Below are 16,654 nucleotides of genomic sequence, written 5' to 3'. Positions count from 1 at the left end.
TTGGAAGAGAATGAGCCACAAAAGTGGCTTAACCCATGGAGGGGAAAGGTGGTTTTTAAGTGTTGTTTTGACACTTTGTCTTGTCTTTGGTTCTTCATCCTCCTGTGCACCTCCTCCTTGCCTGCAGGAGACTAGTAGTGTCACTGCCCTTCCTTCTGCCACATAATTACTCCTGGTTTTGGGGAAGAAAATTCTAGCTCTTCAGCCCTCGTGAGTTTCTGCAAACAGTGTAAACACCACATGACAGTTACTGTAGGGGCAGTAGTTTTATTAACCTCTGAGGAGGGAAGTTGCCAGACTGGGGAAGTGAGATAAGAGGGCAAGAAAACAGAGATGACAGAATTCAGAGGGAAAGTCCAAATGGGTTTAACTTTTTAAAATCCACGTCTCAGGAAAACTTCCTGAACAACCACAAACTGGGCAATTTATCCTAATAGCCAATGGCAACTGGAAAGAGTTATGTTTGTTTTCCCTCACAGAAACATTTGCTGTGAGAAACCCTTTATCTTCTGCAAAGGAAGAGAACCTTGTATTTTCTACCAGGATATAACTCCACTTGATTAAACTGTTGCGTTGTTATTTGCCTGGAAGATACCTTTTTTTATAGACTCGGCTCTAGCGCACTCCCATAGCTGAAGAGGATAAAGAACTTAATTGAAGGTCTGACACCCTTCAGAAGTACCAAACTATGGCAAGTGGTGGGTCTTGGCTGTTCTCTTTCTTCCACAGTTAAAGCTGTTGAGAGCAGACATTTACCTGAGAGATCCCTGCCTGCCACAAGAAAAATGACAGGTCTTTGGAGGCTGAGAGACAAGTAACAGTTTTGAAGCCTTTTCCATTGTGATACAGCTGGTGTCTGCTGTGCTGCTGTTCAGCGCTCTGACTGCAACATGGAGCGTGTATGACTTCTGATAGCTTCGTGTAGCCTGCTTGACAGCATCTACTAAACTGGCATCTGTTTTGCATCTGTTGGGCGCTATTTGTTGGCCGTGCAGTACTGTAGCAACAACTGTTGGTTCATGTTTTGGTTGTGGTACTGGGAATTGCATTTGGAAAAGGATACCTTGCTTTTTCAAAAGTGTCTTTTAGCATGGCGTCCCCACTATCTCAGTCTTGCAATGTTTAAGAAAGCCAAGCAATTTGACAGACTGCTTTGCTGACGTTGCTGTTGTACTTTTGCTTTTGTTTACACTTTCGATATTTATTTTAACTTAATGGAGTATAGCTATAACTGTCATACATATTCTCTAGAGTTCATTGAAGAGGTTTTTGCCTAGATGGTGTTTTCAACAAAAATGCCTTTTAATAGAATTTTTTTTTCTGTTTCAGTGGTGAGTTAGAATATATTTTATATTTCAAAATGTGATTTTTTTAACCCATTTTTATTGTCTTTTAATGTCTTGTCAATTCACTGGTAGTTGTTTTTAAATAGAAACCAGTGCTTGGATTGTTCAATGTAGGGCAGTGGTTCTGCGTTTTCTGTAACCAAAAGCCAAAGGCAGAATGAGACAAGTAATGAGCAATCCTCAGAAACACTTTTTACGTTGACTTAATTCATTCCATGCACACATGAGCATTGGAAACTCCTTTTTTAGGTCTTTTTGAAAGAAATCAAATAATCAATTTAGGAAGACCTATGTGCTACTAATTAACCCTTATTTATGGTCTGAGTTATAAAGCAGAATTCAGTTTTCACTACAGTTCACAAAACAAAGTCTAGTATGATGTGGCATATTTGTGAAAATATCGCTTAGTCCTAATTTTGCTGTTGTCGTCTTTTATTACATCACTTTACAAGAATTTGAGATATACCAGTAAAGGAATCATGGAAAATCGGTGACATTTTTCATGCTTTATACAAAAGGTCTTTCTAACCCATAGTGGCTACTTTTCCTATGTCCTCTGTGCATACAAGGCTGTGCAGAATAATAGTGGCCCTGAATGGACTGAGGATCCTCACATGCCACTGTCTTGGGAGATAATCTTTGCCAAAACAATTGGGCAACCATTTGAATTGCTTGGAAATTTTCTGATGAAATAGTCTTTTGCTGAAATTTATCAGCATGGTGAAATTGAAATGTTTTGCAGATATGGACCAACTTGTCAAAGTTCTGATGGAACCTAAGCAGAGCTGTTGCTTGTAGGCAGGTCTTTCATTTTATTGCTTTTCTGGCAACTTACCTACTTGGCAGGTTACTGTGGTTCTGCGGCTTCTACGATACATTGTCCTTTCCCAACAGCACCCCCAATTAGTGTTCTTCCTGCGATAAGCTAGAGCAAGGGCTTCATTCTGTTATGAAGAAGTAAGAAATCATACTATTTTTTTTATTTCTAATCAGAATGAAGAGATTACAATCCTTATATTAACAGCTTCTATCCACTTAGTCCCTGTGTATTGTGCAAGTGGATCAAGCCAGGATCATTACTCTTTCCTTGTGCAGAAGTTTATGGACTCTTGCTGAACTGCTGATACACGCAGTGGTTTGCCAAGTGAAAACTGTAAGCAAACGTTATCTTTACCTCTCCAGGTTTTTTAGCATATGTTTTGTCATTGATATGTTAGTCTGTCATCTTGCTATTGTATCTGCTTGCTACCATGTGCATTCAAATTTTGATATATTAAAAATCCTTGTGTGATACTAATGTATGGTTGATAAAATGGGAAAATTCTTTTGGAGTCTTTTTGCAGTTTTTTGTTTTTTGTCTCTGTAGAACTTGGTGATATTCTCCCATGACTACTGACTACTGTAAGACCTGTTAGCACTTTTTGTGAGTCTTTACTAGACTCTTACCTACAATCTTAACCATCTACCTACCATTACTTACGAAGGCTTTTGTAATTGATCTTTACAACGTTGATTCAAATTCCTTGAAAGAAGGATGGAAGCAGATGGCAAGTGCACATTTTTGTCACCTTCAATTTACTCAAGATGTCCTAGTCTACTGGCAACAAACATGTTGAGTTGTTGGGAGACAACCTATATCTTCAGGGCCTTACTTGTCAACAGAAAATGCTTTTATGGTCTTTCTCCTCTCGCTAGTAAATAGAGTATTCAAGATAGTGACACAGGCACAATAAACACTCACTGTATAGGAATTCTGAAGGCTTGCTGAGATGTGACTGTTTCGGGTTTTAGAGCCTCCTCTGCGTAACATTCTGTATTGTGTATTTTGCAGATAATGGCAACTTGGAGAAGACTGACTAATTTATTTTGACAGAGTTTCATTAGACTTAGTTCATTTTGAAATTGGTCATTTAAATGCTTGCAGCTGCCAGAAACGTAAGCTGGTGTAGACTTGAACAAATAGGAGGGAAAGAGGTAGTGGGGGAGCTAGGTTGCTGGCAAGATAGTGCACTGTCAGGTTGGTACAGCTAGGAATGTAGGTAATGGTTTGTATATGAACTGAATGGTTTTATAAGGTATTGATCCAGATCCTATAAATACATATGTCTATAAATGTGTGCAGAAGAAAAAGTGGTTGACTCTCAAAAAAACCCCAACCAACCAACCAAAAAAAAAAAGTAGGGAGATGTTACTATAACCACTGTGAGCCTGTTCAGCTTGGAGTTTTTAATATCCAAATTGCCTTGCTTTTTGTCCAGAGCTATAAGCTGCTCTTTCATAAGCAAGTGATCATTGATCCATTTGTCATGTGAAGAAGAATAGACTTGATACTAGACTGCTTTATCCACTTTTTGCATTTGAAATGCAAGCTGTAGTGTCACTGAGCTTATTCAAAATATCGTGACCCTTATTCCACTGGGCTCTGCTAAGCAGAGAATAGAAGTGATTTGCGTCCTTAGCTTAACCTGCTTTGTCTCATAAGTTCAGTAGCAGCTGTCTCATATAGCTAATGATGCTACACAGTTGATCTGGGGTTTATGGAAAAACTACATAATTAACTACAGTCAGGTAAATCTTCATGCAGTTTTGTTCAAAGTCAGGAGCCTGACTGGCAATGATGAATGCAAGGCAGTTCTGAGCATGGAACAGTATGTTTAAAATAGAAGATAATTTGATTTAGAATACCCAGCAATGCCTCTTAATCTAAAACCTGCATGTGCAGGTGGTTGGTTCTGTGCTTCGTTTGAAGCTGGTGCTCTCGGATCAGTGTGCATACGATGTGTGCTCATAGGTCAGCAATGGACTGCTCTGCCCCAAACAAACCCCTCTCCGGCCCTCCAGTGCTTGAATACAGGTCTGGAAAACTTGCATTGATTGTACTGGGCTTTGGATCAGATCTTAATTAGCTGGCTAGACAGCATTTGAAGGAGAATCCCTGGAGGTGCATACAAAACACACAGCTGTCCAAACAAGGCAAACCTGATTACTCTAAAGCCAGTATTGCAAGGGGAGAAACACTAATCATTGCTGTAACAGTCAGACTTCTGTGGGAAGAGAAGCTGAATTTAGTGCTCATTGAGATGGGTCGCTTTTTCTTGGGGAATTGATGATATGCTCAGTAGACACAGCACATGGTGCTGAGGAAACTGTTGATTTCCTTCTCTCCTACCCAGGGAGGTTTCTGTCCAATACAAAACTCGCAGAGCTCTCCCTGTCTGAATTCTGCCTCCTTTGAACTTCCATTTTATTTTTTTTCAACTCTGTTGACTTTTAAGGTTCATTTTTGCTTCTCTAGTGGGCCCTTTTCAATGTTGAGAGGGTCAAAACATAGAATTTATCATTTTTTTTGCTGGTACAGGAAGCTGCTGTTGTGTTATAAGTGCTTTCAAATGGTGTTTCTTGCAACCACGGAAATATTGTGCAAAGTGAGCAGGGGTGGGCGTGCCCTTGTTGTTCCTGCTATCAGACAGTTGCTGTTAACTTCCACATGAATTGTAGTGGGTGCCTGTTGTCAGTTTTCAAATAGAGTAATTGTTCTGCCTAAAGGGAGTGTTCCTACATGAAGTAAACATACCATGTCTCTTTTTGTAAATACTTTTTCTTTTTTGTTTCTCTTTTCTTCATGTAATGCCATCAGCAGTTTTCTTAAACTGATACTGTATTTACAGAAAAGAAAAACATGGTGAGTGCAAAACAGTATTGGTAATTATATTTCAAGTCAGGTGTCTGTTTCATACACCAGCTTCTTGCCAGAACTGAAGAGCAGTGTCAGTACCAAAAAAATGTGTGGGGTTTTTTTTTTTTTAATGAACTTTGTATTTAAAAAAAATAATTCAAAAAGTTATTGGCAAAGACGATGGGAATTTGTTCAAATCAGGAGTGGATCATTCTGTCTGTACTTAAACACAGATTTGAATTCTTCAGTAATGATGCATTATGTATTGGTCACAGCCTTTAACTTTTTTTTAATGTTAAGTATGTTTTTATTACAGGTACACTATGTTCCACCACTGCTTGTGTGCCTGCTTTGTCTGACCTCCTGTGAGTACCAGCAGCAAGTGGGTGACTTGTGATGTGCTTATTTAAAGGGCTTCATCACACTCATGTTTCATACAGAGATTTCTCAAGTGATAAAAGGTAATTAACAGTTGGGGATTTATCTGTAGTGAGACAATGCTCTGATGTTTGAACCTCCAAAGTTGCATGTTTGAAGTGGTATGGGTTAAAAACAAAAACAAAAACAAAAACCAAACCCCAACTAAAGGTGGTGGAGGATTATTTTCAAGAAGAGAGTTTAGATTTTACAAAACTGGTAGACACCATAGCTCAAATTGTCTGCAAGAACAACAACAAAAAAATTGTTCTGAATGGGGCTGTGAATGCTGTGTATTATTAAATCATCAGGATTTTGTATGTCCTTCACATTTTAATGAAATTTCTTGCATAAGTGGTAGGTTTCAGTCTCATTAATTTCTTCCTGGTTGACTTGAAAAGAACCATATGAACTAGTACAGTCTGATGTGGCTGGTAAAATTAGTCCTCAGATGCATTGGAGGTACAGACAGTGACAATACAAACATGTTGCGTTGTAGGTGCTGGTGATTGTGCTTAGAGCAATACGGGGAATGATTAATCTCATCCTTTAGAAGCTGTAACTTGAAATATTATCCAGATTAGGGACATTAAAATAATCCTATTGGATCAAATACTCTGTTCATTAGCATCAGAATCAGAGCTTTTATAGTTAATAGCTTTGATCTCTAGATCAAGATGTTTATGTTCCAGATTTTATTACACATTCTTGTTAATGTGGATAAATGGACAGGCCATTTTTCACTTTCACTGAGTCTTGATTATGTCAAACATTGACCTTCAGATTTGTGTAGGCCTAGCTCCTTTTTGGCAGACAATACCTCTGCGGTACTGTGGGTAACTTGCTATTCTGGATGTATTAAATTCATTTATACAACTATGGGAATTCTTTACATGAATGTTTACATTGTTTACACAAACAGAAATTCTTTTGAATTACAGTATGATGACAAATATGTTCTGTATACCCCAGAAAATGATAGTCAAATATGTTCTGGGAACAGGTAGATTAATGTCTTCCCGGTATATTTAGTCTCAAATTGCTCAACTTTTACAATGGTCAAAAGAATAGGTCATATTTTAAATACTCTGGATGAGCAGAAATTACGGTTTTTTTGCCACGTGTAATGTTTCTGTTGTGCTGGGGCAATGGTCTCTGGATGGAGCAAAGAAAGGAATACACAGCGTATCCAGCTGAAGGCTTGTCTGCTAAGAAGTACAGGTGAAGGCAGTTTTGTTGATGGTGAGCTCTTTCACACCGCTGCCGAGTGGTGATTGTGTGTTGCAGTTATTGCACATGTGAAGCTATACTTGGATGTATAGGGCAAAGGCCAAGAAAATATGTTTTCTGGTTTTCAGTCAAGCAACTGATTTAGGGGATATTTCTTGCTCTCACCTATCGATTTCATCAGCACTTTGACATAAAAGATGAACTTGAAACTTGAAAATTATTTAGATTGAGGTGGTAATACAATTATATAAATAGTGTCTCTGGAGATTATTCTCATTGTCTCATGGAACCTTTGAAATTAGTGCAACAAAAAGAGTTGAGTATTCTGTTGCAGTATTTACTTTGCTTTTTTTACTGCACTTTGTTGATACTTCACATTCTTAGGTATGATAAAGTAAGGTTCCCTGCTTGGTTTATGGAGTTTTTTATATAGCAACAAGGTGGGAATGGTGAGGGTTTTCTGATACGGCAAATGTATTTGGAAGTACACAAGCTTTATGAAGGAGAGCTAGGCACAAGCATGTCTGTTGAGTTCGCTTTTGAAGTTGGCCAGGTTTTCACTTAGGTTCTGTAAGCAGTATTTCTGCTTGGATAAGACATAATACCAAGTGACCAAGATGAAAGGTGTGTTGGGTCTGTCTGAGATGGAGTTAATTTTCCCACAGCAGTATGAGGGCTGCTGTGCTTTGTATTGGTAGCCAGAAAGGTGGTGATAACACACCAATGGTTTGGCTGTCCCTGAGCAGTGCTCACACAGCATCAGGGATGTCTAACATTCCCCACCTCACCAGGAGGCTGGGGGTTGGCAAGGTCTTGAGAGGGGATGTAGCTAGGACAGCTGACCCAAACTGGCCAAAGGGGTATTCCATACCATATGGTGTCTGCTCAGCAATAAAGCTAAAAGAAAGGAGGAGAAAGGGGGGCATTTGTTATTTGTGACATTTGCCTTCCAAAGCAACTGTTATGCTTACTGAAGCCCTGCTTCCTGGGAGGTGGCTGAACATTGCTGATGGGAAGCATTATCTTGGCCCACAAGTTTTTTCATCTTATTTTCTCCCCCACTCCCTATCCTGCGGAGGAGGGTAGCGATAGAGCAGCTTGGTCAAACCACCACAAAGGATCTGTCGGTTCAGGTGAAGGTTGTATTCTACAAAGGGTTAATGTTAGAGTATTTTAGAAAAATTACTGTGGTAATTAAAGAAGCCTTCCTCTGGGCATTAGAGCTGTGAATGTTTTGTATAAGTAAGTGGTAAAGCACAAACATTACATCTTGCATATTGTTGAGGTAGTGAGAAATCTTTTAAATACAGTGTCTCTAGGGAGGTAGTGGTTATTTTATTTGAAGAAAATACTTGTTACCTGTGTGTTGCTTTTTGCAGCTGAAAGCACAGATTTTCTCATTTAAAGGTGGCTGGCTGTATAAACGAGTCATAGGGAATCCATATACCCCCCTAGATCAGAGCCCAGGGAATCGTGTGAGTGACGCTTGCACCTCGAAATTCAGATTTGTAGGTCTGTGATACACTGGCTCTTTGTGTTGCTTAGTTTGGAAAATAACATGATGCGCCTTTCTCATGGTGATGGTAGTTGGTTTTTTTCTTTCTCCCAGAATTACCGTCATGGTAGCATAGTTTTATACTCATGTATGTGTAATTGATTATTTTTGTCTATCATGTAGCTCATTAAGTTAATGTTTTCCTCCTTTAAGGCGTTTAGCCTTTGCTGACTTAACTGTTGTGATCCATTTCTTTAGCACAAATCATCTTTAGCCCACAGAAATGTGTAGTCACACACTTACCCCTTCCTCAGTAATTGTAGTTAGGAGCAGAAAAACAACTCAAGTTCTGAACAGCTCTTTCATGATAAAGCGACATAGTTCAATATAAACAAAAGCTGTTGAAAAATGCACTTAGAGACTATAACACCCATCTGCCTATGCAAAACAAACATATTTATGAGTTAAACCATAGTTTGAGTTAAACCATAACATTTTCATGTTCAGTGTCTTTATTATCTGTTCAATATCTTCATCAACAACACATAGTAGGATTGAGTGCACCCTCAGCAATTTTGAGGATGACACCAAGCTGAGCAGTGCAGCTGATGAGCTTGAGCAAAGGAATGCCATTCAAAGGAACCTTGACAGGCTTGAGAAGTGGGCCCATGTGAACTTTGTGGAGTTTGGCAAGGCTAAGTGCAAAGTCTGCACCTGGGATGGAGTAATCCCCAGTATCAGTAAGACTGGGAGATGAGTGGGTTGAGAGCAGCTCTGCAGAGAAGGACTTGGGAATACTGGTAGATGAAAAATGAGACATGAGCTGGCAATGTGTGCTTGCAGCCCAGAAAGCCAATTGTATCATATAAAAAGAAGTATGGCCAGCAGGTCAAGAGATGTGATTCTGCTCTTGTGAGACTCCACTTGGAGTCCTGCATCCAGCTCTTGGGTCCCCAGCACAAGGAAGGTGCGGACAATTAAAAGCGAGTCCAGAGGTGGGCCACAAAAATGATTCAGTGGGCTGGAACACCTCTCCTCTGAGGAAGGACTGATAGAGTTGAGGTTGTTCAGCCTGGAGAAAATGCAGCCCTGGGGAGACTTTATTGCAGCCCAAAACACTGAATCAAATCAGTGATCAAATCTTTATAACTGATGTCTTGTTTAGACCTGTTCCGCTTTTTTCAAAATATGAAATGCTGAATTCCAAGTAGTAGTTACTTGCTATCAATTTTAGTAAAAGCAAGCCTTATAGACCATGGTCAAAACTTTTATTTTAAGCATGGATTATACTGACTAAAATTATGATGGAGTCACACTAAAGACAGTCTTCAGCTGACATGTGGAATATGCTGTCAGTCTCACTTGTTAAAAAAACCTGGTGGTGTTTTTGCATTATCAAATATATATGGTAATATATTGGGGTTTTAGTCTCTTCTTTTCTTTGATTACATTTATCAGAGAAGAGGTCTTAGAAGTCCTCCCATTTGTAGATACAAAACAAGTCTGCTTACTTAAGAGTCTCACCTCAGCACGTTTTCTTTTAAGTGTCTGCTTAAGACTAAAACTCAGCTGAGAGGTGCTATTCCTACCCTTATTTTCATCGGCACCAGTTTGTGACCTAGGCAGTTCTGTCTTGTATGTTCTTGGTGCAGCTTTTGCTTTTAGACTGGGAATATAATGAGTTACACAGATGTCACTGAAGGGATTATTTTGACTTTCAGTTTTCATTAACATGTTTCAATTGGGCAGGTGAGCACATGGTGTCTAAAATCCAGTTAAAGGTAATAAATCCTCTAGCTGGACTCCCAGTTAGTATCTTCTTTTTCCTGTCTGTAGAGTCTGTTACTTTTCAGACTAGGGCTGTGTAGTAAACAAAAGAAAAACTCAACTTTTAGTAAACATTCTAAGCCATTCTCCTGTTGTCAGCTTACCATTTTTACTGTGTCCGAACAGTACTATCATTAAATAGCAGTATTACAAGCAAACCCAGCAGATACAGTTAGTCAAGAAGTACTCCTTACGTTTCTTCTAGGCAAATGCTCTGAAAAGAACCAAACCAAACAATGGCCTGTCTTACAATGACAAATATGGAAGGTACAGCAACTTCTACTGTCCACCAGAATGGTGACATCCATGGGAATACCAATGCACCCAAGCAGACAGAACCGTTACTTCAAGTGTACCTTTATCATTCTCCTGGGAAGACAGGAGGAGATTACCTTCAGTTTCCTGCTGGAGAATATGTTGCAGAAGAGATTTGTGCTGTTGCCTGTAAAGCCTGTGGTAAGTATGTATGCACCTAATTGTTTTCCTAACGAAGGAGTGAAGTTCAACTTAATGCAAGAAAGTTTTTAATAATTCAGAGCTCATCAAAATGGTGCCATTTTAACTGAAATGCTAACCTGTCCATTCTTTCAGAAGTACAGCACCAGGCTGCAAAACTGTCCCTTGTCAGAATGGTAGTGAAACTGAGATTATAATTGGGTGACTGCCATCTTTTTTCAAATAATTTAAGGGTATACTATCCTTTACCTGGAATTTTTCTTTCATTGAGCTGAGGTATAGTTTGGATAGTTAAATCACAGCAGAAGGAAATAGCTTGAGTTACATTCTGATGTGAGCCTGCAAACACAGATTGATCCTGGAGATTATGCATGTATTGTATATTATACATGCTTAATCATTTTGCACATGGAAACTCTTCTATTAAATACAACATGACTGCTTGTGACTGTGTGGTCAATGCTTTTTGTAATCATTTAAGAAATAAAGTGAGTGACAAGGTAGTATATTTGAAATAGAGAAGCCGTATTTATATGTAACAATGCCTTTGAATTGTTACATTTACTCAAAGTTTAACATGAACAGGTGGTGAAACCCATAGTAAAATAATTCAAATATTCTTTTTGTGAAGGTGTCTTTCTTTCATTGGAAAAGCAAGTTTAATTTGTGCCTTAAAAAAAAAATAAATTCCAATAAATTAAAGCAGTTCTTTTCTTGTTTCTCATGCATATATGCACACAAGCATATGTACACAGAGTCACCCTATATCTTATTTTGAACTGTCAGTGGTACAAAGCTGGATTTGGCTTTTAGCTTTCCAAATGCCGCATTTCAGGTATAAATGAATTTAAAAGAAAGGCTTGTAATTCCAAATCTTTATTTTTCAGTGGATCACAAATATGAAGCTGCTGACTCTGTACATTTTGTTATCTCCGAACATCTTATATCTTAGTGATTTTGTCCTTTGATTGCTATACTGTTACAAAATATGGTTTTAATACTTCTGTGAGCAATCTGTCAGTTTTTTCTGTGCTGTTGAATGTCTTCTACTGACTGAATTGCATTCTGTGAGTTGATAATTTGCTTGTATATGCTAGTTTCACAAAGATTCCTCTGGGTTTAAGCTGTGTTTGTTGGAGTTCTTTAGGCATGGCAGAGTCTAAGATCCAAGTCTTGCAGAGCTGCTTTTCATGTAATATTAGATCTTTATGGAGATAAGCACATACGCATTCAGCAGAAGCACTGCCTGGGATTAATTCTGGGGGACCATGAGGAAGCGGGTATGGTATTCAGAGGTCTGCAAAGTTCCAGCCATGTGAGATTTTGCTGCTGTAATTAACTTGTAGGTCTGAGTTTGACAGATGGACCTGGGAGTGTTCTTCAAGTTAACGTTATCTTTCACTGTGTCCCCAAGGTTCTATAGTGTCTTTTCTCCAGTTGAAGGAAAAAAAAGAGAAGTATTGTCTCTCTGCTTTAGAAAATATGCCCGTACTCATTTCTGTAATAAAGACCGATTTCTTAGCACTGGTGCCCATGATTTTGGGGCTTCAGTTTTGCCTCTGTTAGGTTTGTCTTAGTTCAGACTTTCAGGTACAGCATGTAAAGGTGTATAAGGCTTGGGGCATGGCAGGAAGTGAAGGTTCTTCACTTCCTGAGTGTTAAAGTGGTACTGCATTTTTATGTTAGGTGATAGTTAAATATGTACTTAATGAAAATAAATACTGTTGTAATCACTGAGGATATTGCTGAGGGAGTGAAACCAGAGACCAGTTTTACTAGATAGTAATGGGAAAACTTGCTTCTTTAACTTAGAAGTTCATATACTGACTTGCCAGAATATTAAACTGATGAGAGCTTCAGTATTTTCAAAATAATGGGGTCTTTGAACGAACATACTGTATCGTCAACCATGATCTCATGTGCCTTGCTTCCTTTGCTTCCTATCTGACTAGATTATTTTTTTGTGTGATAGGGCAATAACAAGTCATCTGAACACTAACTGAAAATATTTCAGTTAGTCTTCTAATGAATCAGTTAGTTAAAGCTCACCTTCCAGAAAATCTCCCAATCTAGTCTGAGTTCACTGGAATAGTAACTACCTTGGTAGTTGTATTAGCCGTTTCTACTGTTATTGCTGGTCTGTCCACGTTTTTCCTTCCTTTTTCTCTATTCTAAATATTCCTTACTTCAGTTTTCAGAAGTTTGTTCAATTTATGTTTTTCTTCTCCTTTCCCCATCCCCATCCTTTCCCCATCAACCTTAGGGAGATATTTATATGCTATAATCAAATTACCTTTAGGTTGTCTTTTTGTTAAAACCTGATTAAATAGGTTGATTCCTTTAGCTTGAATGTTGTTAACTGTTTTAATTTTTTGGCTGCCTTCTGCACTATCACCAGTTTCCCAGGAAAATGTGCCGCCTGGATGATACTGTTCTCACCCACATCAGAGACATACAAGATCCAGTCCTTGCTAATGCACAAATCCAGTTAGTCTTGTTTCCTGTGACATAATCTGAAGACTTCATACTCTATTGCTTTTTGTCTGACCTCACCAATCCTTCTCAAGTCTTCTGCCTCTTTAGGGTACCAGTTTCTGTTTTGCTTTTATGGCTAGTACCTAGCTCTTAGATGCATCCTCTTATACTTGACTGTTTTAAAAATAATTTTCTATGAATGGTACTCCTTATCGAGTTCTTATATTTTTCTATTGTTTCAGCATTCTTCACCAGGGTTTCTAAAGTATATCAGTAGTGACTTTGTATATTTGATTATTTGTATAAATAAAATAATTTATGAAGTTGGGCCTTTATCCTTCTAGAGCTGAGGTAGACAAAGTCTGCTGAAGAGTGATTTCTTAGCAGCTACTATGACAGTATTATAAAACCTTTTTTTCAAAGGAATTTTTAACTTCATTTCTTTCTAAGTTGGTGGATAAGGCTGAAATGGCTGCAAGTTTTTGTTCCCTTTTGTGAAAGTTGTTAGTGCTTAAATCATGAAGTATCACTTCTTATTTTCTGGTTTTTCTAGGAGGTTTTGTGGATGTACAGCAGAAATGTAGGTCTGCAAACCTTGTACAGTCAAGTAATGTTTATGTTGGCAAGACTCCTCTTTATGAAGTATTCTTATTCATAGAAAGAGGAGAGTGGTTCAGATAGTAGGCATGTCTGAAATATAACAACTTGGTAATTGTTAATGAACTTTCTCTCTGGTCTGACTGTTGATAGCGAAGCTGGTTGCATTGAATTATGACTGGATGTTACGAGTGGCAAGCAGGACTGGATCTAGGCAATATTGGCAGTCAGAGAGACAGTATTGTTATGATCCTTTTGCACAGTTCAAACGATTGAAGGATTTCCAGTCTGTGCCGACTTGACTTTAGATCTCTTGTATATGGCATGTATTGGCTATATAAATAGTAGTCTGTCTAAATATTATTCTGTAATTGCATGCCAGTTTGAGGTATGCATGCAGAAGCTAAGCAGTTTCTTACTTTATTTAAAAATAACTTTCCGGTTTTGGAAAAATATAATAAATACAAAATTTTTTGTAGGTTCATGTTTTTATATAGAAAACTGTCTGAACATGAAACTGAATATCACGTTTTCTAAACAGAAATGCAAGAATGAAGTGTCTTGAAATTAAGTTTAAATTGACTAGTCACTGTCATTGTTGAGCTCTTGTATGCTAATCAGTATGTTAATTGTCATATAAAAAAATTACAAATGTCACACCAAAACCAGGGGAAGCATTTGTGCTCAGCCAAAGAGAGAAAGTGGTGTTAGAGGAGCTAACTGATGGTGGAAGTGAAATATGATGGAGAAATTGTTCTGGAGGTTACAGAACCATTGTGTTAGATGTGTCTTTTAAACTCAGTATCTGTGACTTATTTTCCTAAATCGTGGTTTTAAACCCTTTTATTTTCTCCACTCTTTCAAATAATCTTAAATGAAATTTTAAGCTGTTTCCTATGTGTTTACAATCTGTCTATAAAACTATCAAGCACTGAAGGCCATTTGAATGCAAGTAGTAGCTCAGGAAAGCCACTAGAGCTGGTGCGAAAGAGTGATAATGAAAGCTTGATGTGGTATTTTAGAGAACTAATAAATGACTATAAACTTTGTTTATAATTTTGGTTTTACTCAGTGTAAGTTATGAAGAAAATGTAGAAATCTGTGTTAAAAAATTAGCAGATGTAATTGAAAATAACATGAGCTGATTTTTGTTGTGGTATAGGTAAATCAGATACAGACCAATGGGAACATCTGAAAACTTTTTAACAATTTTTTGATTTATTCATCAGCTGAATAGTATGAGTAAAAAATATGTGCAACACTTGTCTGTATAATCCAAATTGTTACTGAATTTAAGTTAACAAAGTTAAAAAAGAAGATATTTTTCTATTACATAGATAAGTGATTTGGTAAATGTTTTAACTGTGATTTACATTTATAAGTAAAGCATTGCTTTGGTGTTAGCCAAATAAATTTGTTCCGTGTTCTTGAAAATCTTAATAAATTAGAAAGTATGCAGAGCTGGTGACTTTAAATGAAACTGTAACATTTAAATAGCACACTGAAAAATGTTTTGGCAAAGGCAACCAAGGAGCATAGTTTTGTTTAGCACCTTGCATTTCTGTCATTACTTGTCCCCCTGGTGTATATGAACCCTAAATTTCTGTAGGATGTTTCTGACTTGATTAATCTCCTTCGACAGCTTTGTTTTCTGCTTTCGCCCCTCCCGCTCTGTTAAGACCATTAAACCCTGAACTCATAACTTCTAAGGGAACTGGAATCCCAAAAGGGAACCAGTTTGATAATCGTGACTGGGTTGCTGAGTTACAGGTGGCTACAAGTTAATAAAACACTTGAATCTGTTGGCTTCAGTATGTGTTAGTTCTGTTCGTTGGTTTTTGTTGTTTTTGTTTTTTTTTTTACTGTTGATAACCTGAAACTCTGCTTTGGAACCTTTTCATTCCCACCCATCTGCTTTGCAAATAGATTGAAAGTTCCACGGTACTTTCCTTGAAGACTGTTGGTGCCACCCAGAAAGCCCTAAGACCACAGAGATTTTTAATTATACCGAAGTAAAAACACTGTTTCAAAACACTCAGCGTGACTAACCACTGACAGTGTCTGCAAACATTTTCAAGGGAGCAACTGTGTTGCATAATGTGATGATTGTGGTGATGGTAGTACCTCTTCGCTTGTGTGGTTCAGAGGAGTTTCCTTGTTAGTAGCTGAATGATTTTAAGCAGACTTATACTTAACTTGTGGAATTTCCAGAATACACGTGGCTTAGAGTTATTGTTGATTATAACTGCCCATTGTGGGGGCTTGGTGTGTGTGTGTGTGTTTTGTTTTTTTCTGAAGTGTTGGCTTTCCTGAAAATCTGCACACAACACACTGCTGGCTCCCCTCCCCGCCCCAAGGTGAGGAATTAATTAGTCAGAATTATGGGCAATTCTGCTTTGCCAAGAAAGGAAACACGTGCTTTGATGAACTGCGCAGAAAACACTTTGTTGATAGGATAAATACATTGAATGTGGTGTCAGAGTTCAGTAAGTCTCCAGTTTGTATGAAAGATGAGGGAAAGTAATATTTTTATGTAAAAAACCAAGCAGTTTTCTATCTGGTATGTGCAAGACTTTTTAAGTGTTAGATAGTTTACTTGACAGGTATGTGTGAGTACTGACTAATGTTTGTATTAGACTTTGAAAATTGTTTTTAATCATCAACTCCATGCATCTAATTGCTTTCATATGTATGTGTCTAATGACTTTTTATATGCTTGAACTGACAATTTCATAGGAGTATTTCTACTGCAGACTGTGCATGGCTTCGACATTTCATAATAGCTTTTTGTGATGCACAGTTTCTGGTTGTTTTTTTTCTTTAGAGGGACTTCACATAATGAAAGCATATTGTATAGGTGAGAGGGTACATAATGTCATTCAAGGAAGAAGTACAGAAAAACTTCAACTGCTTCAGGGTGAATGAAGTAGTGCAACTTGTCTGGACGTGGAGCTCTAAAATCACAACGAGGAAAAGAAGAAACTATGCACCTCATTCTTTTTTTAGGCTTGAAGTAGAAGTTTGAGGAATAAACTTCTGTGTTACAGCCTTTCATAATGTTACTTGACTGTCTGTGTAGCATTATGAGGCTCCCTTGTTTAGCCTTACATACTAAATAAAACGATTGCCAATAGA

The 16,654-nt window shown here is 37.9% G+C and overlaps 1 protein-coding gene across 15 annotated transcripts in view; it reads left to right on the top strand.

Annotated features, from left to right (window-relative positions):
• JAK2 (Janus kinase 2) overlaps positions 1-16,654 on the top strand; it is a 91,716-nt gene that overhangs the window by 30,054 nt on the left and 45,008 nt on the right. For 10 of the 15 annotated variants that reach the window (XR_005102060.1, XR_005102059.1, XM_037374501.1 and 7 more), the window contains 2 exons: positions 5,339-5,483; positions 10,197-10,447. Coding sequence is in view for 13 of the 15 variants with exons in the window: in XM_037374501.1 (XP_037230398.1) it covers positions 10,228-10,447 (220 nt within the window). In the remaining 2 variants the exon portion in view is untranslated. Of the gene's footprint in view, positions 1-282; positions 699-875; positions 900-1,383; positions 2,500-5,003; positions 5,029-5,338; positions 5,484-10,196; positions 10,448-16,654 lie in introns of those variants that run through there. The other 5 variants (XM_037374506.1, XM_037374504.1, XM_037374508.1 and 2 more) reach the window with 5 other exon arrangements.

This window comes from Falco rusticolus, chromosome Z (assembly GCF_015220075.1).
Source record: "Falco rusticolus isolate bFalRus1 chromosome Z, bFalRus1.pri, whole genome shotgun sequence".
Taxonomy (NCBI): Eukaryota; Metazoa; Chordata; class Aves; order Falconiformes; family Falconidae; genus Falco; species Falco rusticolus.
The sequence above is the reverse complement of the archived record's forward strand: the minus strand, read 5'-3'. Positions and strand labels throughout refer to the sequence as shown.